Source organism: Vanellus vanellus, assembly GCF_965231255.1.
Source record: "Vanellus vanellus genome assembly, chromosome: 5".
Taxonomy (NCBI): domain Eukaryota; kingdom Metazoa; phylum Chordata; class Aves; order Charadriiformes; family Charadriidae; genus Vanellus; species Vanellus vanellus.
Genome location: NC_138910.1, coordinates 12,150,251 through 12,175,563, shown reverse-complemented (window position 1 = coordinate 12,175,563; position 25,313 = coordinate 12,150,251). Strand labels below are relative to the sequence as shown.

Here is a 25,313-nt window from a genome sequence, read left to right as displayed (position 1 = left end):
ATGGGCAGGTAGTTTGAAAGCTGAGGTAAGTTTGGAGGAATTCGCTTCTGTTCCTCCACAGTCTCGTATGTCTTGGGTACATTGCTTAGCTTCAGTGATCTTCAGTTCTCTCTCTGTGAAATAGGGTTAATACATCTCATCTGGCAAAGGCCATGGCTATGGGGTAAATCTATTCAGGATGGTGAAGTGTTCAAATTCTTATGTAATGGAGGGCAGGTATGTGCCTCAGACAAACTGGAAGTGATACCCCTCCAAAGCAGTCTGAACATTACGTATTGGCAGCTGCACGCTAATCACATAGACTTACTCCATTTAGAAATATGATGCAGAACAGTAGACGAGAGGAAAAAATGTAGAAGGAACTTGAAGACACTGTCTTCTCAAGTTATCTCAGAAAAGCCAGTGAAAGGCAAATGTTTCTTGAGGCTGAGACATCTCTGGCTACCATGATCACATGCCGTAATGTGATAGCCATTGGGAGCTCTTTGCAACAAGCTTGTAGTCAAGTGTCACGTGAGGCACCGCGGGCTGCTGAGGTGGTTAGTCCCACTTGCTTCATTACATTATCTTTGAGAAATTCCAGGGGACTTGGAAATAAACAAGTGCGCAGTCCTGTTGCTGTGCCTGGCGGGATTGGGCTGCAGTGGTGTGTTTCAAATAAAAAATTATTTCACGTGTACTCGGGGATTAGTTTGTGTTGCTTTATACGTTCTCCTTTCACAGATGGCAGTGCCAGTAGAAATTATTACTATTGTTTTAAAACTCTGGTAATCGCTTGCTTTCATGCCTTTGAAAGTATAAACAGCCTGTTTCAGGGGTTTACTTGCCACAGTTGTATTACTCATACTCTGTTTCTTGCTTTGCTTGATGGTAGAATACATACACCAATGCAGACAAGCTTTTGGAGGCTGCAGAGCAGTTGGCTCAGACTGGGGAATGTGACCCTGAAGAGATCTATAAAGCAGCCCGGCATCTGGAAGTACGGATTCAGGACTTTGTCCGGAGGGTGGAACAGAGGAAACTTCTCTTGGACATGTCAGTCTCCTTCCATACCCACACCAAAGAGGTAAGAAGCGCATGAAGGAATTTTTCTGTGTATGTATTGTGGAGCGCTGCAAGAGGCTGACTCTGAAAACTCTGATGACATAGAAAAGGCATCTTCACTGTGCAGGGCTGATAACCAGTTCATTTAATGCATATGACTAACTGTTGTAAAGAAGAAATAAAATGTGAATGAAACATATATATGATACGGTACACTAAAATACAGGGACGGCATATCTAACATTGAGCGGTGCTTAATTCACAACTGGAATGTATTATTATAAAGCAAGAATTCACTTGTAAGAACATGAGTTGATATTAACGCATTAGTTATAAACGTGATAGCTGTGTGATATGTATCCTCAGAGGGATTCCATTTGAATGGAATATTAATTAATATAACCATTATTATTAAGCGTTACTGGAAATCTTACACTGTTTAATGAGGCAGACTTCACTTTTCAAAATTACAGTTAAAGAACAAATAGCCACAGACTGATACATTGAATCATTGAGGGCCTGAATAAATGCTGTTTAGTGTAATTGAAAAATATCCAGAGATAAGGCTGTCTCGCCAGAGATACAGTGGACAGGACATCAAATGAGAGGCCACTGGGGATGTAATTAAAGCATACTTCACATTTTTCTGCAGACCAAAGGCCATTCAGTGATGAGTGACTTTTAAAGATAGGGTTTCTGCTGAGATGGAATTAGTCAGAATGGTTGTTTTCAGGCTCTGTAGCATCTGTTTGCAAAAGCACACTTATCAGAAAGATGTTCCTTAGAAGCTGAAAGCTTTGCCTGTGTTTGTTGATTTACACGTTACAAACAAGTTGTATATACCAGGCTTCTCTATGTTGGGGAGCCTCCTTATATAGGTGTATGCACATGTTCATATATATATGGAAGATGGAGTAACATTGTGTCCAGTATAGCTGTTGATACATGAAGGTTTTCCTTTTAAATCCTGCATATAGTAAAATCTAGTTACTTTAAGCTTGTGAATAGTACTATTGTTCCCAGTGCAGCTCAAACGCTTGTAGCTATGTTGGTTTGCCCCAGGGGAAACTTAATTGGTTATTTCCTCAGTCAAAAATATTTCATAACAGTTTCCTGCTGTGATTAACCTCACTTCACCTATGCAGGTGGTGACTAGTGACACAAAGATAGGCGTGACTCCAGGAAGTTATCAGTATAATATGTTTTCTATCATGTAAATCTCTTCTGATGATGACTGGTACTCTGTAGCCTAATTTGGGTTTGGGAACTGGAGCTTCTCTGTATGAAGGGCTTTGGATTGCAGTGCACTATATGCATTTCTACTCTTCTTCAACAAGAAGAGACTTTGCCTGCTCCACTCACCTGGTTGTAACGAGCCCTGTTATGGTGTATAGAGATGCAGATCTATAAAAATGCGCATTTTTTTGAAACTATTAAAAAGACAGTCTTTTGTGACAACATCAATGCCGTTTACTATGTATTGAGAGTAAATCCTAAATCTCCGCCTCAATGACATTTACCCATGGGGCAGATTGGTGTTGTGATGCCTTTTTGGAAAGCTCAGTAAGTACTTGCTGTTGGTTTTAGGGAGATCCAGAGTGGAAAGACTCCAGGTGCCTCCCTCTCTCTCCCTCCAGAGGGACAGTCAAGGGAGCTGTAGCATAAAGCTGGGACATTGGCAAAGTCAGGTTGGACACAGGAATCCAGACATTGGGCTGGATGCAAAGAGGCTGCTAAAGTTCTTGCAATCTCCAGCACTTCCCCAATGTTGGAGGATGCACAGTAGCTCTGCAAGAAAAAGGAACTTTTCACTTACCCCTGCGCTCACTCCTGTGGGGGCCAAACACTCTGATTTTCTGCAGCTTCGCTGGATTCCATTGTGTGCCACTACCTGCCTCCTTCAGTGACACCTCTCTGCACTGGTGGGAGTCACGCAGCCCAATACCTCATTTTTTGGCCAAAAAAATAAGTGAGGAAATTGCTGCAGTTACAGTATTTGTCTGCCAGCTGCGGGGTTTCCCACAGACACGGCGAAGTAAGCAAAGACTGCCGGGGGGAAACTGGTGCAAAGGGCAAAGCATTACAACAAGAGAGCCTTAGCACGTGTTCGGATCTATACTTGCCTTTTTATGCAATAAATAGATTGGCTCGAGTAGAAATGACTCGTTGCTTGTCTTGCTTGGCCCTTCACGTGTATTGTAAAATGACGAGTTAACCAATGAAATTGTCAGTCTTCAATATGAATATAAAACAGATAGCTGAATTCCTCAAAAATGAGGAAACACAAATGTCCTTCCTTTGCCACCATGCCTATGATAGTATTACGTCCTTTCTCGGTTTCATACCAACTGCTCTCACCTGGTTCCTCCCTGGGGTCCGAGAAGGAAATGCGCTCACCCCCGGTGAGACCGCCGAGCCTACAGAGCTGGGCTAGACCAAATGCAGGTTCTTGCTCTAGCCACTCGCCCCATTGTCCAGGTCAGATCTGCACCATCCATGGTCATTTTATGAAACTGCTTAAAAATAAATTAACTGTATTTGGTGGGGTTTCAGCCCCAAACAACAAATATAACCTTCGATTCCAATTTTAAATTCAGGATTTATCAAGCAAAATTCCCTTTGAGTCAGTAGCAGTTTTAGTTGAGTTAAAGAGTTCACAGTCAGATTTAAATTATAGCAGATGTCGAGGCAAAAAAACCCCTTTTGCTGCAGCAGTAAAATACAGGGAGATCTGAGATCCGTTGCTGCTGTTTTACCAGAGGCATTCCAGTTACAGTGCTGACACGTGCCTCCTCTATCAACCTTGCCCCTCCTACCTGCCATGCTGTGCCTGATGCTGGACTGTACTATGGCCATCCAAACCCATCACCTGGGAGCGTCTCGGGGCGAGGAGAAAGCAGCTTGGCTGGCATGTTAACGCGTTTAATACCTGACATATTTCGCATTATCCTGGAAGGCATTCTTAGTTACTTAATAATAGCCATCATTATTCACTTCATCCTTTTTAGTTCTTAAAACCATTTCTTAAACTATTAACAACTGTTTCTCTTATGTCCTTGGAAATGAATAAACAGTTCCCTTCATGTTTTCTTGGCAACAATGCAGGAAACTATGGGTTAGATGGATTTTTCATCTTAAGTTTCCCAAATCCTCATTATTTCTTGATATATTAATCTACTGAGATAGAACTGGTGAAAGGGAGAATTAAGTAGAAATAATTGGTCTTATCAATGTGTTTTTTATGGAAATATTCTAAATACCTTCCTGCAATGAACATGTAGCTTCTGACAGTCTTCCCAGCAGACATGAATTGCATTTCTGATGCAATAATTCCCAGGTGTGGATTGTGAACTTCTCACTGCTTCACCTGTACTCTGCCCACCTCTTCATCTCCATGTGTGACTACTGAGATTCCCAGCACCTGAGGAACTGTTAACAGCTCCCATTTTTAAAAAGTGATCTTGTCAAAGAAATGTTACTTTTTGTAATCTCCCTTGCTAGAATTTCTTCAGGACAATATATAGTGTTGAATTAGGGAGTCATTTAAATCCAGATATACCTTGAGCAAGGAAAGATAAGAATGGCTTTTTTTATTCTGCCCGAAACTTGACTCACTGCTCATTTCATGTGAAAGCATTATAAGAGGATTCCTTCTACTAAATGCTGACTTATACAGTTGAAGGAATATGAAAAAGACTGTCGATTAAGCTTATCAATAATTTTGATTTTTTTTTTTCAAATGGCCTTACTTAACAATACATGCAGAAGGCTGAAATGATGACTTTCTGGTACGGTAAAAACATTTTAGAGGCATAAATTTAGAGCAGTCCCCTAAGTGATTGTTAGTGTCATAACTCATGAGTAATGTAGTTGTCCTATTGCAATGCCTGTAAAAGAGATGTTGTGTCCCACTGTCCTATGGTATTCATAATGCTCTCTTAGTTTATCGTCAATATTTTCATGCCCTTTTAGGCCGAGACGTTCCTGATGGTGTGAGCAGAAACCTGGTACCTTGGGAATCAAATCCAATTATCTGTATGGCAGGGTAAAGTTATAAATTGTTATCAGTGGGATAAATGCATTCAACAGACTTGTACCTGAATCATTTCTCTCAGGATTAAGTGTGATTGAATTCAGGTTCTTACTTCAGATCTGAATCAATTATTGGCAGGATTGTCAGATCTTGCAGTTTTATCACAAATCTCATGATAGTTGATGTTTTTCTGTGAGCTCTCAGCTGCTAGAATCAAATGATGATACAGGATTCTTGGCTGTCATTTCATTTTCTTTAAAAGAGAATAGTTTTGAGCTTCCTGGAGAAGAGGTTGCAGATGTGATGTGATTCAGTGAACTTCACTGAATTTCGATCCATTTACAGTATACGGGTCTTACCTGAACTACAAAACAGTTCTGCAATTGCTTCATAGCTCTTTTGGGCATGAAAAGCGTGTTTCACCAGCTCTAGGTTTCTCATTTCTCAGTAGGTTTCAGATTACCACTTTTATGTTGGGTTGAGTCCAGCAAGACAGCAGCAAAAAGCAGGAGAGGCAGTAGTGTGGTTTCAGGCCGTGTGCCCTGTGCTTTGTTGGCCTTTGGTAGGTCTGAAGAGCAATGGGACGAGGTGCTCAGTGCTTGCAGTTCGGGGTGGAGCCTGGGGGGATGAGTATGCTCAGGAAAAATTTAATGCTGAGAAAAATGAACTGCCAAACTCTTAACAGGTTCTTACTGAACATGTGCAAACTGGAACTTGGCAGGCGTCTTCTGAGTGACCAAATTTGGGGAAATTTTCACAGGGATGACATAATGTATATTCTTGACATCAAGGCTAAACCCTGCAAAATTTCAAACCCTTGCTTAAAAGCATGGAGAGTCTGGAGCATCTCATGTGAGCAGAAATAAGACTCCTTTTCTAACACAGGCAAAGTAACCCCTTTTCCCCCTTCCTCTCATTCTGGACCTTTTACCTCAAAATTCATCAAGTTCAGCCTTAGGCAGATACCTGGCATGGAAAGTTTCACTCTAAACAGCCTGTCTGATAAGGCCATGAGAAACTGAGAGCGAAGTCTTGGGCCATTAAGTGTCAGGCAACTTCCTATATAGACCTAAATTATTTGTGGTCAGCAGGTCACCTTGGTCACCCCATAGCTATCAGTGGGGTTACTCAAGTGAGTAATGGGAGTGGGTTTACCCTGTCAGTTAGGAACAGTAAGTGTGTTTTATTGCAGCACTGCTAACTTAATTTTACTTGATAACCAAGACCTGTGAAATTAAATTCTCTCTGCTTCGGTTGAATATCGTGATTAGGAGATAATTTCAGTGTCGGTCACTAATTTTGACAGGGCTTGGCCCTCACGTTGTGGCAGAGTTGCTGGGAAGCAGGGAGCAGAAAGCTCACGGGGCTAAGGTTGGCTGCTGTTGACTCTTGTCAGAAGAGTTGACAGAGTGTATCAAAGTTAATCATGGAGCAAACATGACAGTGGTTCTGGGATATATTGTACAATCCTGTCATTCATTGTAAATTGACCCAGGATTCCAAGTTAACGTTACTGAACTTAATCATTTGTTGTTTGACTTTAACTGTTAATATTGACATTTCAGAGCAATCGCCATTACCTTGTAGAGACTTGTGATGAAGGCGGTAATCAGTTTAGCAATTCCACTTTCTGGCAACTTCTAGAAGTCCTGAAAAGGTCTTGTTCTCTCAACATGTCCACCACAAAGTATTTGTCTTGCACGCTTATACTCTAGTCCTGTTCTGGACAGTGGTTTTGTTCCTTTTCTCATATTATGGCCAGATTTAGAAAACGATGAAAGCATAAGATACTAAAATGACCCAAACTGTCTCTCTGTACATAAAATATCCACTGTCTGGCCATTTCACATCCCAGCATTTTGCAGGGTTAGAATGGAGCACCGCGGGCCTTGTTCAAAAGCTAGAAATTTTGTTCCTTCAGTAGGATAAACTTAACAGCTGAGATACACGCAGAGCAGCATACAGAATCAGACTTTGAAAATACCTTCCCCTCCTCTCACTGCAGGGCTGTGAAAGATCTAACCTTAAATTGATGGCTCTCAAAAGTATGAACATTGTTTTTGCTGGGAGCTGAATCAGTGTAGTTTGATGGGGGGAGTATTTTAAGCAGAGAAATCACAAGACAAGGGGGTGAAAAAAGCAAATGCTTTTATAAGGGATTAAGTAAATGCTGGGTTGGTTTTTGGTTGGTTTTTTTTTTTTTTTTTTCAAAAAAAAAAGTGCTTAGTTCTTAAACATTCTGATATTCCCATCAGAGGTGGATTTACAGGCAGAGAGCAGAGGATATAGGAGAAGTGAACTGCCAGAGCTGCACATACAGGTAATGAGTGTGCCATCCTTTGCCTGGATGGCGGATTCCTTGGAGAAGACAGATACATTGCCGGCTTATTGTTATCATTCTGATAATTGAGGCTGTAGAGAGGGTTCTGCTGGTCTAACAAGTGTTATTTTTGTGTGAGCTATGTAAAAGTTCACTCTGGGTTATGTATCAGCAGTCAATTACTTCGAAGCAGCAAAATAAGAGCAAATCCCTCTCCAACTCCGGAGCATAGATTGCGGCTTTGACCAAAACGCATTCACCAGTCATTCACATTGGTGGTTTCTTTGCAGAGTTAAATATTGTCCATAAAGCTACCAAAGATCTGGGAGTGAGGAACCAGGACAGCTGGGGTGGTGTGGGGTGCCCCTCTTTCCTGTCCATTTGTTGTCGAGAAGCAAGGTTTTTTCGTGAAGGATTAAGAAGTTTGGAATGGAGAGAGCTGTGGTATCCTGGCAGCACATCCTGCTCTTGAGCAGGGGAGTTTGAAGCACAGCCAGACCGCTAGTGAATAGAATTCTGCCATCTGTGATGGCAAAAAATTGTGAGACAGAATCAAGGTAATAAGAATTAAATGCTTGTAAATGCAGCCACATAAACCAAACGTCAGGAAGTGGAACCTGCAGCAGAGCAAGGGCAGGCACGTGGAGGAGAAGTTCTTTCCGTCATTCTGCCATGTACTAGCCTAAAGGATTCCTATAGACTTCTCTAAGTTCACACTTTGCTATCTGCATTTTTCAGGCCATTCACCAGTATTTTGACTGACTGCCTGGCTTCACTCAAATTTTGTCATTGCCTTTTGAGGGCTCTTGCATGTGTTTTGTGTGTTATGGAGATGGGTCACTGGCCCTTATGCCTTGCTCCCCAAATAAAAGTGGCTCGTGCTGCAGCTAGAAGTGTGTTTTATGAGCAACTTTAAATAGGATGTGCTGGCTCTCATAAAGTACCCTTTTATTAGTGTCGTGGTTTAGGCCAAATCAGCTACTGGGGACATGGGGGACCCCAGATGGGACTGACAGATGCTTCCCTCTACCCCTCTTCAAAGAGAGAGGCAGAGGAGGGAAGAAGACGCTTATGAGTTTAGAAGGAACTGAACTACTTTAATGAAATATTAATAATAAAAGAAAAGGAAATAATGAAATACATACAAAACCATATCAAGCTCCCAAGATGACAGTCACAACACCGGCTGACACTGGTACAGTCCCAGTGACGGACGGGAACTGGATTCCAGATCTGCATTCAGGATCGAGATCAAAGGCAGACAAACAGACAGAGTCCTTCTCAGACGTTGGCCATTGAAGAAAGAGAGCCAGAGCTGACGCTTTGATCCCTCAGCTTTTATACTGAGCATGAGGCAGACGGGGTCACCCTGTTGGTCAATTTTGGGTCACCTGTCTTGTCCTTCTCCCTGCAGGTGGGACCCCACTGCGCTTTTCCGCTTCCGACCCTCCAGCGGGTTGGCCTTGGTTGTTATAGCAATAAGTATAAGCAGGAGCCTCTCTGCATACCATGCCTGGGCATCAGCTCTAAACATTGGTCTTATCACCCAGAGAGAGCAAGCATTGTCTGCACAATATGCTGATAATTTCAGTCGTTAGAAGAAGCCCAGCTAAGAAGCAAAGTTACTGAACAAAATTGGTCCTGTTTTACCTCAAACCAGGACAATTAGTCATGTTACAGCCCATTTTCCTGATTTCCTGAAGCTGAGGAAGATTATGGTTGGACTTGATGATTTTTAATCACTCTATGATTCTGTGAGCTTCTCCCAGTTCCAGTGTGTATGCTTGCTGTGATATGTTGCTGTGCCTCTTTGCATACTGAGTAAATCCATACGTACCGAGTAAAGCCATACAGGGATACTCCTGTAATTCACTCATCATTCAAAAGGCACATTCTGTTGCGCCTTAAGTACACGTATGCAATGGAGTCTACACAACTAGTTTAAAATGGTTTGTGTCAGTGTAGTGGTTCAACTTGAAGGATCCAATTAAACTGGTTAGAGAAATGTCCCACAGTCTGTTTAATCCTTAGCAAGCTTCAGAATGATTCAGAATTGTCACAAGTGATTTATTTCTGAGATTCCTAGGGCATAGTGCACAAAGTTGCACAAAAGGCTCAAAGCAGCAGATCAGAGTAAGACTGCAAGCAATACGGCAAGTCACTGGAAGAAGCACAGAGGGAAGGGATGCTGCAATTCCCATTTGGGAAGTAACGAAATGTTTAGAATCGGTGAATAACTTAGAGGAAAATTTAATGGTACCTGCATTTATTTAAGTAAATTGCTGAATTTTAGTGTATAGTTTACAGATATGGAAAGCTCCTCCTGCACCAAATTGTACTGTATTACACTGGTGTAAATCTGAGTAAATCTTTTGATGTAGGAAGAACGTCTCCAAGCCTATTATCAGTATGATCAAGTGCAGAATTTGATTTGCTTAGTACAATTACTGCAGTTAATTACATCCAGATTCATAACCTACAAGTAACTTATATTCAAATTATACTAGAAGAGGAACGTGTTTTTGCAATTCATGATGGTAGCAGAAGAAGCACAGAACACGTACATCTGATTCTTCAGTTATAAGCCAGCTTTCCCTCCTAGAGCGACTAGGCCCTGAATTAAATTTACATGACCTTGGGCTGGGGATCTACACACTCTCTGATGTAAGCATAGCTGCCCAAATCACGCTTCCCTTGAGAGGAGATTATTTTGTACTATATCAATCTGGTCCATGCAGGACTTGGAAAAAGCATCAGATGTTTAGGCATTGCAAATCCTTTTGCCATAGGCAAGGTTACTAATTAAAAAGCATCAGCGTACAGAAGCACCAGATGCAGCCCAACCAGGGATGAATGTCAAGAAATTGGCGAGGAAAAGGGAAAAAGCAAGAAAGAGGTTAGGAAGAGATGAGATGGGTTTTTTTCACAGAATGTTCCCTTTCTTTCCACTTGCCTTTTCTTCCCATCCAGTTTGGTGGTATCCGACAACAGTACTTCTTGCAGCAGGGTGTCTCATCAGCTGTATCTTACCGTGGAAGTCGCATATTGTGGCATTTCGGGGGTAGTATCTGGTCTCATTCCATCTTGTCACATTTTATTAGGTATGGTGTCATTGTGCGACACTTCACTGGTGGCATGCGGTCACATTACAGTTCATTATTACACACATTGTTTTCTATGTTTCTGTTGACGTTTCCATGAGACCTTGAGCGTGACTTTAGAAAACGTTGTTGAAATGTGCTTCCAATTTATAACAACCATTGGTTCTTTCAACTGAAACAGCACTGGATGCATTCTGAGTGGGAATAAACACCAGCTGATCCAGGTTAATTGTGCTTAAAAGTTTTATCTCCACCACGTTGGTGCAGGGAAATCAAGGGAGAAAAGGCAATTGCGTAAAGACTGTGCAGTGAAGCCGGATTCACAACAGCACTTGAACAAATGCTTAAACATAAGCACAGGCTGAAGTCCTGCCATAAATTAAGATGAAATCAGGGTCTATGAGACTTCCTTCTGCATATTACGAAAAAGCTAGATGTTATGGCTCAGAATATGTTTGTATAAGCCTGCATAGTAGCAGAAGAAAATAGGGTTGATGAACATCTCTCTCTGGAGCAATTCTGTTTGTGTTTGTGTTCGGTTTTTTTTCTCAACCTGCCCTTGGGTCTCTGCACACTTATGCTGCAACTCATGGAGTGAAAGCGGTGCAAATCAGGTGGGAAAAGAGCGCCCCCATATTTCACTGAATTCTGTGTTCTGCTGCAGCCTTCTTTGCTTTCATGGATGTTCACTTTACTGAGTTGGCGTGAGGATCCTTTTGGGGCCTGCTCTGCAACACGTGACATTGCTCTGACAAAGTAAAGGGGTAGAACAAATACCCTGGAAAGTCGCTTGTTTCCATTAACATCCTTGTTTTTAATGACTAGCAAAAATTTTGTACAAGGGTAATGCTCATGGACTGAACTGGTTCTTTGCTTTTCACTGGTCTCTTTACTCAGTGTTTTCAAACTGGTTTTGAGGGGATTAAAACTCATCTCTGGCATTTGCAAATAACAGTGTATAAACACTGGGTGTTTAATAGTTATTCCAAACACACAGGCAAGATTTTCTTAGCAATCTCTTTAGGTTTTAGATTTTGTTTAAAGTGGTCCCTTGCTCTAAGTCAGAGCATTAATTTCTAGGTAACAGGCACAGATGTCCTTCAAACCTCCAATAAGTGGTCTCATTATGTACTTGAGTAAAATGAAGGGTATTGCATCAGATGAAATAGCTGGGAATAAAGAGCTGTATTGTCTCTTGGATGGAGGGAAACTGCCTGTTTTATATCCAAGAAAGACGAAGAAGTTGTTACAATGCATGAAAGGTGCCAGATGCTCCCCCAAAAGAAGGGGGAGAGGGTGTCGTTCTTCTTTTCCGCTGGTCTAGTAATCAGAAGAGAATTGTTTCTCTTGTTTAAAGCCGTGGTTACCTTGATAAACAAATCCTCAATTCTGGAGCCTCTATGGGCCTTCAGCATGGATGTTTTAGGGCTAGGTATTTGCCTTGGACTTCTGCGTAGCTAACAACTCTAACATTTTTAGACGTAGTTTGCACGAGTCAGATTTGTGGCTGGGTCTCCCTGATGGACTTAATTCAGGTTTTACCATTAAGGCATTAGTATTTCCATATCAAATTAATCATACCAAAGCACAGATCAATTGTTTTCCAGGATTCTGTGTCATTGGTTTCGTCTATGTTAAGTAATACAATGCAGAGATTATCTCCTTTTCTGGAAACGTGCATCACTGGCAAGCTTAGTAAAAGTCACCACAGATGGATTTGGAAATACCGTGTTAGTATTTGAAATGTCCTCATGGACCTACGTATGCCCTCTGTACAGGATCAGGTGATACATTAGCAGTAGATTGGAGTATGTATGTGAATGGGATAGGTGTTCACAAATTTTGCTTGTACTAAGAATAAAAGAAGAAAGTCAGCTTCTACAAATAAGAGGTAAAAGTTGTCTGGTGTAATCTTTTAAATTTCCGTGAAAAATTGAAATTCTTCTCTGAGCCTAAGCTAGGTAGCTGGTTAGGAGTAGGTCACAGCATGAGTTAGGAAATGCACAAGGTGTCCAATGATTTGGGGTTTTAATGGTCAGGATTTTTTTAAATCAGTTGAGCAGTTGCATTGGAATTAGACAGGTGATTTCTATTTTATGATTAACAGCTCTTCTGACTCTGGTGTTGCAGTGACACCTGGTTCATCTTTTCATTGCTCTGGCATTCACAAGCGGAGCTTGGTAGTAATTTATTTCAGGTGCTGTTAGTTAGTTAGTAGCGCATAACCTAGGAGGTTTTTGAATCAAGTTCCTATTGTAAATTGTTCCTGAAAGATCTTCCTAATCTTATTAATATTGACTGATTCTTTGTATTAGGATTTCGCAGGGATTGGTGGAGTCTAAAGGATTAAAGGCCTCCGAGTCAAGGATGACCTAGATTCTGATAGATTTTATTATGCAAATCCTTACAATCAGAGGTCATTAATGGAAAAATCTGAAGCTAATATGAGTTAATATACTTGAGTGCTCTCTGAAATTAATGAGTGTTTTGGTTCCAGGTTAGTACAGTAGTTTATGTTTAAGTATTTCAAAACTGCTTTCATTTAGAAGCATTCTCAAAAAATTACTTAGGATCTCAAACATCCAAATCCTTTTGGCTGCTGCTGAAAATTGGGTTCTGGAGACACTTTTGAAAACAGGGGTTTCCTCAGAAGTTGCAGCAGGGATTAGAAACTTTCTCCTCTGCCCTTTCTAACCTGATAATTTCAAGAAAGCAGCAGACTCCTAACAATGAGGCGAGTTCTTGATTTCACTTTCATTTTCTAAAGGAAATTCCCTGAGCTTTTTTTGTTATCTTAAGTGGAAAAATGAAATATGACAAAGAACAGCAAGAAATTAAAATACTACTGGCTTTCTCAACTCAAAACAGAAGGATGATTTACATGCACGGCCATTTTTCTCTTCTATATTTACAAAGTGCTCTATTACTTGAAGATCTGATAAGCGGAGGAAGTAATATTTCCAACCAACCTGGTCGTCGCCTGTTATAGTACAGCTGTCCCTACTGTGCGAGTGGGTGCAGGGATCAGATCAAAACCTTGAAGATTCTGAATGTAATTCATATATAAAGGCATTAATGCATTTTCCTTTATGGGGGCTTTCCAAAGTTCAGCACCTGGACCTCAGGCTCCAAATGAAAAAGCTCACTATTTGGTTCTTTAAATAGGTTTTCATTCTTTCATCTATTTCACAAGCCTGACTACTTAATTATATTTGTTTCTTTTATTAATAGTTACCTTTTTATATCACGCCTTTCTCCTGTGTATGTGAAAGTATGTAAATAACCTGCGCAAAGACGTTCCGTTTTAGGCCAGTGGTAGGGTAGGTCATTATGATTATGCTATTTATGAATAAACAGAGGCGTTTACCCAAAATATTCAAAGCTGACTCTGAAAACCTAACTGAAAAGCCTTCAAATTAAGCATATGTTTTAAAATGTGTTTCTGTAAGTCTGTCAAGCAAGAGGTCAGGAGCAGAGGTGGGGACAGAGCACACGCAGCTGCGCTCTCCCTTTTCTGATATCATGAGCAGTACTGGGACGGGTTCTGATTTTGATTATTTTGGTTTAGATCAGGGTGATAGCCTTGAAGTCAGTAGCGTGTGTATCGTGTAACAGTCGATGACTGGCCTTAGGTTTGGACCCTAATGGTGAGAAGCCATGCCAGCTGGTGCTTAAGACATGCCTCTCCTCCTCTCATTTTCCGTGGACACGTAGAATTTGCAATTTCAGAAGCAATACTGTAGGATGGGGATCCAGTGCGCCTCGTTCTGAACAGAAGCGTTTTTACCAGCTCTTTTGCCACCCCCACACAACGTCTGTCGTCTGCTTCATGCGTACCTCTAGCTCCCTTTGAGACAAACTGCTTTGCAGCTCCCTGAGACGGGAGGCAGAAGTGCAGCCCCACTGCTACCAACACCTCGTCCTTTGACGTTTCCCAGCGCAGTGGTGCAACGTGTTGTTTCCCAGTCCTGTACTCCTCTGCTACCTTGCAGAATATACCAGCAGAATGTGGGTTAACGGGGCAGGCATGGCACGGCACAGAAAATAGTCTCTCTGGTGGAGTCATTAGGATTTGCTGGCAGATTGCCAGCTCAGTTGGTGCAATTTTACACTCACTTTTCAGAGCAAGCTTAAAGGGGAAACCTCCGTTCACTTTAAGCCTTTACAGCCAACGCGAGGCTGCTGGGGCTTGCCTGCCACTGTCCAGGTCTCCGATGAACAGCTGGCTGGGAATTCTCATCCAAGCGCTTACTCAAATGATTTGTTGTTGTTTTGAAATTGGTAGTCAAGACTATTTAAAATTAATGGCTCTGCATGGGATTGATTGGTGATATTGCTGCCTCCTGTGTTTGGATTTTCCAAAAGTAAAAAAAAAAAAAAGGCAGAGTCTGCAGTGCGTTTTGGAAAACAAACAAAAAAAAAAAACCCAAACTCTCCACAAAACCTTCTGCCTGGGAAGGCATAGCTGAGCAGGTACAGTTAGGCTACAGTCAGTACTATGCATGCATACCAAAGATTTTAGATCTCAGTTCAGCAACAGGCTTCAGCTGTGTGTGAAATTAATAGCATAAAGATCCTGAAAGGGTTAGGTTATCACAGCTGTAGGGAATTGTAATTTGTTACTTGTTTAAGGAGTTAATCAGAATAATATAATTAGTTACTGACATATAATAAACTGAAATGCAAACTAAATTTGGAAAAAAATACCTGATATTATATTTTATTTTGTTGCTTAAAATGGAATTGCATCAACCAGAATCAATAACCAATGTATCTTTTTGTTTGTAGAAACTTCAGGTCAGTTTTCATGTGAAACATGCAGCCCTAGTTAATGCTTACTGATCTGGAATTAGAGAGCAAAAGGGTTAAATCTCAATCCCTCTCTGATTTATATTTCCCTCCCCTCCTTCCCAGCTGTGGACATGGATGGAAGATCTGCAGAAGGAGCTCTTAGAGGATGTCTGCGCTGATTCTGTGGATGCGGTTCAGGAGCTTATCAAGCAGTTTCAGCAGCAACAAACAGCCACCTTGGATGCTACTCTCAATGTTATTAAAGAAGGGGAAGATCTAATCCAACAGCTCAGGTAAGCATCCACCTGGAGGACAGGTGTTGAGAAATGTGATGTATGCTGTGGCTGAGGTGTGCATAAATAGGGGCTGTAAGTTAGGATTAATTGGGGTGTTTATTAATTCTTTGCTTATTTATGATTCATTAAATTCTTTGAGTATTTTATTGAAATTACAAGGAGTGATTTGTGTAGACTGATTAGAGTAGTCTGTGGATCTGCATGGGTTCCTGTTTGACAGAGAGATTATTTATAGGCACAGTGAAGCGAATTGAAACGAATGTGTTTCAGGTGAATATTTTTAGTTGGTATTTATAGAAGATTGTTAAATGGTTGTGAGCTGAGGCCTTGTGATTTATATGGTTACTCCTGGTGTAGAAGTGTAACTCCTGGTGTAGAAGTGTATTCCTCTTAATAAAATATACAGGTGTCTAACAATCTTCGCTCTTTCATTTTGCATGCAGCACCCTTCCATTTATCTTTGTCCATGTGGCGTTTATTCATACTGTCAAAGAGCCAGTTCTGCTTGCATTATGAATTAAACCAGCTCATTTTACCTGATTTAAAAAACACAAAGGGACTGACTCCAAGAAGTTGGGTTTTTTTTTTTGCTTTCTCTGTAAGTGTAGTAGAACAAATGTTTGCAGAGAGTACAGTAAGCTTGCACAAAATTTGTAGCTGTGAGATCTCTCTCATTTGTTCTTATTTGCAGTTATTTTCTGTGGGTTTAACTTTGTTGACAGCAGTGGAGTTTTCCTGCCTTCTATTGATGTTCCTGAGCTCAAAAGCAAGACCGATACAACACTTATTCTTTAGATCTTTTTATTGTTCCAGAGTGACCTTAGGCATATGTACATAGCGTGTGCATTCTGTATACATATATAATATGCAAATCTGTCAGGTCTTATGCATTTCACCAGAGACTGTCCCAGAGAGTTGTCATCCTCCCTACCCTGAGCTTTCTTAATCTGATGCCTTCAGTTCTCACACAAGAAGTGCAGGAAGTCGTGAGCCATCATAGGAAAAGCCTAAGGTGCTCTAGAGCAGAGCAGATCATGAAGCACCCTGGTGGAGCTCCGCCCTCGAGACCCCTCCTGCAGTCCCTGAGTCTTCTACTACTGCCACGTGCTGAGTTGTCCTCTATATTTTTTTCCTATCGCCCTGGATGTGGAGTTGTCTTCACTGGGTCAGGAAAAAATAAAAGAGCGATTTGGAAGGGCTTCTCTAGGTTTTGATTGTCATTCAGCCCTAGGCAGCCACACAGAAGAGCCTGTGGAAATGCCTAGTCTTGCTGTATGTGGCTTGCCTGCATCACAGGGGGAGAGTCAAGGACCCGAGCTGTGGTGTTGCTTGTTGAGACCAGAGTTGGAAAGGAAGGCTCAGGAGTAGACATAGCTGGGCTCTGTCCATCTATTCATCTTCACTGATGAGATAAGTAGGAAGGAAACATGCTCCGTTTGGTAAGTGAGCTGCCAGAAGAAGGGGATTGTAGATAAGAATATATGTATGGCTGGCCATAAGAGGTCAGCCAAAGGTCTGCATGGCAGTTTCCCTTTATGCAAGAAAACTTTGAAAATTTTAGGGCATTTCTATGAGATCACAAAAATGGCAGTGAAATTCTGGACTAAAGATTTGCTTTGTTGTTCATCCCAACTATTAGCATAACATCATCTCGGCGTGAACACCCGTGGTCCTGAAGGAACCCTGTGTAAGCCCATCAGATGGAGTGTGAGGTGGTTTGTGGGGCTGCAGAAAGTGTCTGTATTGAAGGAGTCCTGGTGCAGGCAGTGGTATTGGCCTGAAGGCTTTCTGCCTGCACCTGAGTCAGTACGAAAACTGCACGCAGGGTTGGAGAGTGGCCAAGGCAATATTTGGAGCTGAGAAGTCAGTGGAGCATCAGTATGAATAGCAGTTTTTGGAGAAAGGCTCCTGTAGTGGCCGCAAGGTCATGCGGAAGAGGTGAACTGGGAGATGGCGTGTGGGACTTCAGCTTTTTTTAATGTAAACTTAGTCAATTCTTAGTTTCAGTCTGTGAAGAGTAAGGGTGGCCTCAGGTTTGAGATTTTTTTTTTTTCATTGATGTCATGCCTAAATATTTGTGAAATGCCAAGACGGGTTTCGTGGCAGCTATATTTAACAAAGAGATGTTTTTGGGGTCTGGCTTGTGTTCTGGGCAGTGAGCAAGGTGGAACAGGGTGCACGTATTTGTGCAAAGTGATTCCCTGCTTCTGATAAAGTTAAGACCAAACACAGAGAAAACGGTTGTCTGAAGGACAGAAGCCCCGAATGCACGCAAAGATTTGCAGAGCTGAACTGTCAAGACGATCTCGGATTCAAGTGTTGTTTTTGAGCATTCTGACAAACTGCAAAGCCCGTAATGCGATCTTGAGCTCTTTCAAAAAGTGAAGCAGAACTGTGTAAGAAAAAGACGAAACCACTTCTGTGTGTGCCCACTCTAACAGCTTTTGTGGCTGCTGGCAAAAGTAAAGAACACGCAGATAAAGGAAAGGAGGGGAAAAATAGAATTGCTGCAATCTTTCTTAAACAAAGCATTGAATTTCATAGTGTGGATCACCTTGTACCTACCACGAAGAATAGCTGAACATTGCAAACACTACAACAGTGAAGAGAATGAAATACACTGCTCTTATCAAGCATGTCATTTTACAGGTTAAAACCCATAAAATTAATGGGGCTTTCAAAAATGTTATGTTTCTTGTCCTTACTTCTGAGAGAACAGGTAGGGGTTTAGAGGAGATCATTTGTGTAATAGCACTCTGTCTCCTCCAGATAGCCTAGGAAAAGCTCAGGTGCCTGAGCTAATTAAATGCAATGCCTGGGACTGCTCTTCATAGAAGGTCTTCAGGGCCTTTAGTGACAGGCCTGGCTAGCAGCACTGCATGTGTCATGGTTTGCATTGGAAACTCTTTTTTCACTCTTCCTTATTAAAGTTTTACTGAGGTGATCATCGTTCTTAGCAGTCAACACGAAGCAAATCTTTCGGACCGTGTTTCTAGGAGTGCTGCTGGGGGCAATATTTCTGCACATCTGTGAAAGGCAAAACAATAACTTGCTCCAGTGAGATATGAAAGAACAGGAATGTTAGGAGCAAGAAAAAAGACAGTGAAGAGTTATGGATCTTGCTTGCTTTCTTTCCCGTAGTTCAGCACATGAGCTTTTGATAATGGGTACATTCACTAAGCTCTCTCCCAGTTAAGGCACTGGAAGTGGTTTCAGGAGCACGGCATTCGTTCCAAACAAATTCAACAGCAATGCACTAAGCCCAATTTTATGTTCCCCAAAGTTTATCTGGTACTTTTTTCAATAATTTCCCTGCATTTTATAACTCTAATGCATAACATTTCAGAGAATACTAAGGATCTTTTATGAATTCTTTCCCAGAATTTCTCATTGCCAGACTGAGCAAGAAATCTTGTGGCAGAAGTATCCAATCTCAGAGATTTCTTCTTCTTGAAGGAGATCTTTCTCAAACCAGACTATATAGGGATTGTCAGGGCTTTATCTGAAGAGACTGTGAAAAGGTAGCAGATTATAACACTTAATTTTTTGTATTGCATCAGCCACTGAAATGCAAGTGTGGCTTGATTTGAAGAATGAATGTTTAATGAAAGAGAATTCTAAAACCAAGTGTGCCTTTAGATCCTGTTAGAGATTATTCAACACCGGTCTTGAATAATTCATGGCGTCATTTAGATAATATATGAATAGTAATAATCCTGCATTTGAATGAAGACATATTTCATGTCCTTTTATAGAAGACAGGTGCTGACTGAAGGAAACAGAACTTGATTGAATGTGGCCTCAGATTAAGCTGTAGTTTCAGAATCTCACCTTGTTATCTTTGTTCATCCTTCCTTTGTACAGCTCGAATGTGGAGGCAGAGAGAGACATTGTGGTCACCAAGAAGGTGAAAACACAATACTGACAAAGTGGGGCAGAAACCGTATCACCTGGAGAGAGTAATATTGGTTTAATATTCCCTTATAAGCAAGGGAAGTTGGTAGTACTTGCTTCAGAATAATGCTGGAGCATCTGAAGTTCAGTGTATCAAACGTAAAGTATTTGAGGAAAAAGAGGTGAAATACATCCAAAGAGCAAACTACTGTGCAGTTAATAGTATTCCATATTTTTTATTTTATTCTGAGGCTTCAGATATTCAGGCAAATGCTTTTTCTGTTCCTTCAAGACACATAATGGAAACAGAATAACGTGTGTTTTGTTGCCTTAGAACCTCAAAGGTGTGTTTTAAACTTACGTAAAATGACTCTGTGTGTCAGTGACTAGTTATACTTCTCTTTTGTTCTCAATTATGCTTACTGGCAGTGCTCAATTAACATTTAAGTGGACTGTATGTTGTTTTGATCTGACCCTATGTGATGATAATTTGCAAAGAGCAAAGCACAAGCATTTCAGTCAAGTTCTGTAGAAAACTACGAATGATTTGCTAGATGTTTATGGAGGGAAAATTCAACCCAGAAAAGGGAAATGAAAACCTAAACATTGGGAACACACTAGCACTCTTCTCCAGTGGGGAGTCTCCGCAGGCAGCTCTACTCAGCAGCCCAGGTTAGCTGACCAGAAGAGTGGCTCCCAGCCACGTTTGGCCCTTGTGGGACAATGCAGTGACCTGGCGGCATTACTGACGTTTTGCTTGTCTTCCAATATTGTCAGCCCTTTTGCTGCACACGTGTGAGTTTGTCGGTGCACCAATAGTTCAGTACGTGCTGTTGGATTTGTAATTGTCGTGTGTCGTCCCGTCCCCCCATCTTCTCCAAGGCAGAACTGGTGATTGATAGGAAATATCGATGTTAAGACCTGCTGGCTTACCCACTTCGTTCTGTTATCCTACCAGTGCACAGGTCTTTCCAACAGTGTATTTGATAGGGTTTTCGGTTGGCTTGGCTTTAGTATTCCAAACAGTGCAGCTGCTATCACATGCCTTTGAGTGGGATGGACAGAGAAAATTCTTGCATCTAAATCTTGGTTTAGCTGAAGTACCAAAGCCAAGATTAAATTATGGATTCAGAATTTCCTTTCTGGTACTTGTTAAAGTTGGGGGACCTTTTGTGGCACGTTCAAGGACAAATTTCAGCTCTTTATGTCTGCAAAAGCTCTTTATCCATGAAACTCTCACTGAAAAAAATTTACTGAAGATGTAACAGACTGTAGGTGAGCCTATTAATATATGTGAGACTGTAAACAGAAAAGAAACTGTCAGGACCATCCTATGTCCATCCTAAGACTTCTTTCAGGTACAGCAAACTTCCCCTTGGTCCTAGCCCACTAGTTAAAGGGCTAGCTCTCTTCTGCTGCCTGTATATGGAAGGTGTAGATGGAGCAGTATCTGACCTGTCACGGGCATGTGTCGTTTCACTTACCCTAGCAAAAAGACAAGGCAGAGTCTCTCAGTGTGTTTGAAAGGTGTTTTCTTTCAGTGTAGTTTTTTCCACTGTATTCTGCAACTATTGCCGTGCTACGTGATCCAGAGGAAATCAAGGCATCCCTACCCCTTGGTCTAAAATGCTGGCAATTCTGATTCAATTAGTCTGTAAGTAATAAAGCAAATGCACAAAATTAACTTGTAAAGGTCCAGGTGGCTAAATAGCATCTCTGAGCTTGGTGTGAGTGTAGGCTGGAGCAGGTCTCTCTGTAGGATTAATGGGGATTGCCAGCTAGTCTCCTCAAGACAGCCATTGAGATTGGTGTGTCATTCTCCTCCCCTCCCCCTCCCAAGTGTGTAAGGTCGCAGTGTCACGACACAAGAAAGGATGATCCCCGTGTTCAATCTTTGTGCCGAGCTCAGGAGCTGCAGGATTTCAGCGAGTAGAAGAGATGAGTGTTGCATACACCTTGCCTCAGCCCTTTGTGCTTGGGTTTGCTTCTCAGCAGCACGCAGAATCACAAATGTGTAGTTCTTGCTCTTTTGCCTGCCTTAAAGCTCAGCTTTAACCATGCTCTCTGCCTTGCTACAGGGACTCTGCCGTTTCCAACAATAAGACTCCACACAACAGTTCCATCAGCCACATTGAATCTGTCCTTCAGCAGCTCGACGAGGCCCAGGTACAGATGGAAGAGCTCTTCCATGAGAGGAAGATTAAGCTAGACATTTTCCTTCAGCTCCGGATTTTTGAACAGTACACCATTGAGGTAAGAGCTGGCTGCATGACCTGAGAAAGGTAGAGCTGTGGGAGAGGGAGTATATCTAAACATACTCTGTTAGGGTACACCTGGAGCTGTTTGATTGTGCTCAGCTGTCCAGTAAGCAAGACAGCGAGTTACAACCGGGTTTTAAATTCGGCATGTTGAAGCTAAAAATATGCTTTAGGATATGCTGCTGGAATACACTGAGATAGATTTGTGTCTGCTTAACTGACTACGCTGAGAATCTGCCTGCTTTGCAGAGAAGCTTTATAAGATGCCCCTGTTATAACTCTTTATTGACACTAGTCACTCAGGGATTTGAAAGTTCTCTATTGCTCATTAATGAGGTTTGTCTCTTCAGATACAAATATAGATGCAAGCAAACAGATACATGCTTGGCTTTAAGCCACTGAGTGAAAAAACATGTTATGCATGAAAGGAAAGGATATTTAAAAGATGGGCTTTTTAAGCATCACAGTGGATTTATTTGAAAAGGAAAGAAAAAAAAAAAAGAGGGGGTGAGATAAAATATACTTTTATGTCCTCGTGCAAAAAAGGTCTTTCAGTTTTGTTTTGTACTTCTGTTTTGAAAGCAAAAGCACTGGATGGAAAACTCATCAAAACATTAATAATTGAGGTATTCTTGTACAGAGAAACTTTGAAGAGACTCCAGCCAGCCTCATTAATTACTTGTTGTAATTCTGATAGGAAACGATGCAAAAAGAACAACGTGTAAATTAACTTGTGCACAATGTCCATGAAAGCCATGTGTCAGCGCTTATGTCCATTCTGGGGTGTGTTCCTTCTACTGTGTCCCACTGGTGCTTGTTCAGTTCACGAAGCACCTTTAAGTGTTTTATGATGATATATTCCTGAAGGTATTGTTTGTAAATCTGCAGGTAATCTCAAGGTGGGTGCTGGTAATTAATGGGAGCCTTAAAATAAACACTTATGAAGTATAACACAGCATTCTAAGGCATGATGTCATGAATTCTAGTGGAATAAAAGGCTGGAAACGGAAGGCGTTAGGTGTCTTGATCTATAATTGGATGCCAGAGATAGAAACCAGTGAGGAGTATCTGAGCTTTCCTGTTGTGACTGCGAGTTAGGTGGTGTACTGAAGTCTGTTCTACAGTGCTTGTTATTGATGTAAATTAGAATAGTTTCATTTTACTTACCAGTTATATACAACCTCCTTGATATTGGCAATATTCTTTGTGAGTATGTGTGTACAAGTATAAATGTATGTATTTCATGTCGGATAACACACTTTGCCTTATGAATGCTACACTCAAAATTCAGGAGACTGCAGTAACTGTAGTATCTCCTATATTTAAATAGAAGATATTTTGATACAATGGTGTGGCAAATGGTGAATAATTGAGACGTTTCCTCTAAAGATATAAATGGAGTGTGAATGCTTGTACTTGCACATACCTATAAATGCCACCTTTGTTTTCAAAAATGAAGCAAAAAAAAAAAAGAAAAACAGTATGTGCTTCTGGAACACGCGGATGTGTCTGTCGGCAGTATATGGTGAACCCATGTGAGTCATTCATTAAGATCTCAGCCTTTTTCACTGCAAATTCTAGGTCTGAACCTGGAATTATGCTGGTTTAAGTAAAGATCCTAAAAAAAAAAAAATCACTGTTTTCAAATTCTTTTTCTTTGTGTATAGTCTTTCAATGAAAGATCTCAAAGGCCATTACCACCATGGACTGCTTTACTCATGGGGCAACAGAGGCATGAGGAGGTGATGTGACTTATCCTAGTCCCCTCCATATGTGATGCTAGAGATGGGAATACTATGTGGATCCCTCTGTTTTGTTTCTGCATGAATCCTACTTCTGTGTATTCCCAGACAAATTTGGAGTGGCTGTGATACATTAAGATATTTAAAATTGGAAATGTGCTTCAGAGTCTTCTAAAATCAGATTAGCTAGAAAGGATTTTAAAGGAAATCACCACTTAGTTGTCAATGTACATTTGCTATTTTTTATCATAAGAACATCTGAATTCCCTCTGCAAGATTAACGTTACAAGGAAATCTGAGAACATGTTTCATAGGGAGCCTATGGGTAGGTGATATTATTTAGAAAGCTCCCTCTTTCTGAAAAATATTTTTCATTTCAGAATAGTTATGATATTAATTTATAACTGAAGACACAATGAAAAAAATATCCAGCTCAGTATCTTAAAATTTATAAGTACATTTAGTGCTTAAACAAGAAAACCAGTTTGATAGATAATAAAAAGGAAGGCAATTTGAAATAAAATATTAAATGACACATGGATGCTCTGCATTTCGAACACAGCTGAATTGGCTCAAATTGACACAGTAATGATCTTAGAAAGTAGATTGCAGCCAGTTGCCTCAGCCGTATAATAAAGATTCCAAGTCAATAGGAAACTGTTATCAAAATTAACAAAATTATCTCATGCCATTGTTGAGAAGTAAAAAGATTTTTTCATTACCATAATTAAAAGTATGTAGTATTTCTAATTGCTGTCTATTCCAAGCTTTTAAGGGAAAAACATGATGAAATTTAAAACAGGAAATTAAGTATTTTTTTCTACTAAAGACAAGTAGCTTGAGCCACGACTGGAAATGTATTTAAGTTTTAATTTTCCATAATAGCCTGGATCCGGCATAGATTAAGAATAGTGAAATAGTGTGTACCAGTATGTTTGTCAAATTAATTTCTCCTTTTCTAGTCTAGATAAGCCCCCTTCCATCTGTCCAAAGCAGTGCCGTATTGAACACATCAGGAAACCCCTCTACCTGCTGCAGCCACGTTCATCTCTCTCCTTGCTACAGTCACACAGACTGACTGGAAAAAGTGGGGCCTCCACCACCCAAACTGGAACACCTTTGCCCTCTTTGCTGCTTTTGTCTTGTCAAGAATTGAGTTTCCCATTTTTCCCCCTCAAGTCTGTGTTCTCACCCTTGGGTTTTTGGGTTCTTGTGCTCCATGGAATCCGTTATGAGGAGGACCCTCCCCTGGGAACTCTGGTGAGAGGAAAAACTTGCATCTCTGGTTGAAGCCAGGGGGATGCAGCTGTGGGAGCCCAACTGCTTCCAACAGCTTCAGGGAAGGCTGCACGGTAGACCTCAATCCCAGAGAGCAGTTACATCTTGTGTTGTCTCTTTCCATCCAGTTTTGGTACCAAACATTTTTGATTCTGGTTATTTTCCCTACTACCCTCTCTCTCTCTCTTTTCTAATTAATAATGCAAACTGAAAATATTTGGATTTTTTCAAACTCACAAATGGCAATTGAGTGATTCACCTTTAGTTTTATTTGGAAAGTGTCTGACTGTTATTTGTTCTTTGGAAACTTTCCTGCTTTTACTGTTCTCCCCAGATATTAAAATCCATGCTGTAGATCACATAACCCTTTCCTTTGGCTCTCCTTCCTAAACTTGCACTGTACCCATCTGCTTTGTAGCCCTTCTGGTTTTTGAGCTTTTCTATAATCTTCTCTTGACAGAGGTTTGGAGTCCAGACAAGCTTCAGAATTAATGATTACTGCACAAGCAACACTTACTTCCATCTATTTAGGCATCATTGGACCTTTTCTTGTACT

At 41.0% G+C, this 25,313-nt stretch overlaps 1 protein-coding gene across 4 annotated transcripts in view; it reads left to right on the top strand.

The window, feature by feature from the left end:
• KALRN (kalirin RhoGEF kinase) overlaps positions 1-25,313 on the top strand; it is a gene marked incomplete at its 5' end in the record, with an annotated part of 529,922 nt that overhangs the window by 308,698 nt on the left and 195,911 nt on the right. For all 4 annotated transcript variants that reach the window (XM_082483615.1, XM_082483616.1, XM_082483614.1 and 1 more), the window contains 3 exons: positions 875-1,066; positions 15,413-15,582; positions 21,558-21,732. In XM_082483615.1, coding sequence (XP_082339741.1) covers positions 875-1,066; positions 15,413-15,582; positions 21,558-21,732 — 537 coding nt within the window. The remainder of the gene's footprint in view (positions 1-874; positions 1,067-15,412; positions 15,583-21,557; positions 21,733-25,313) is intronic.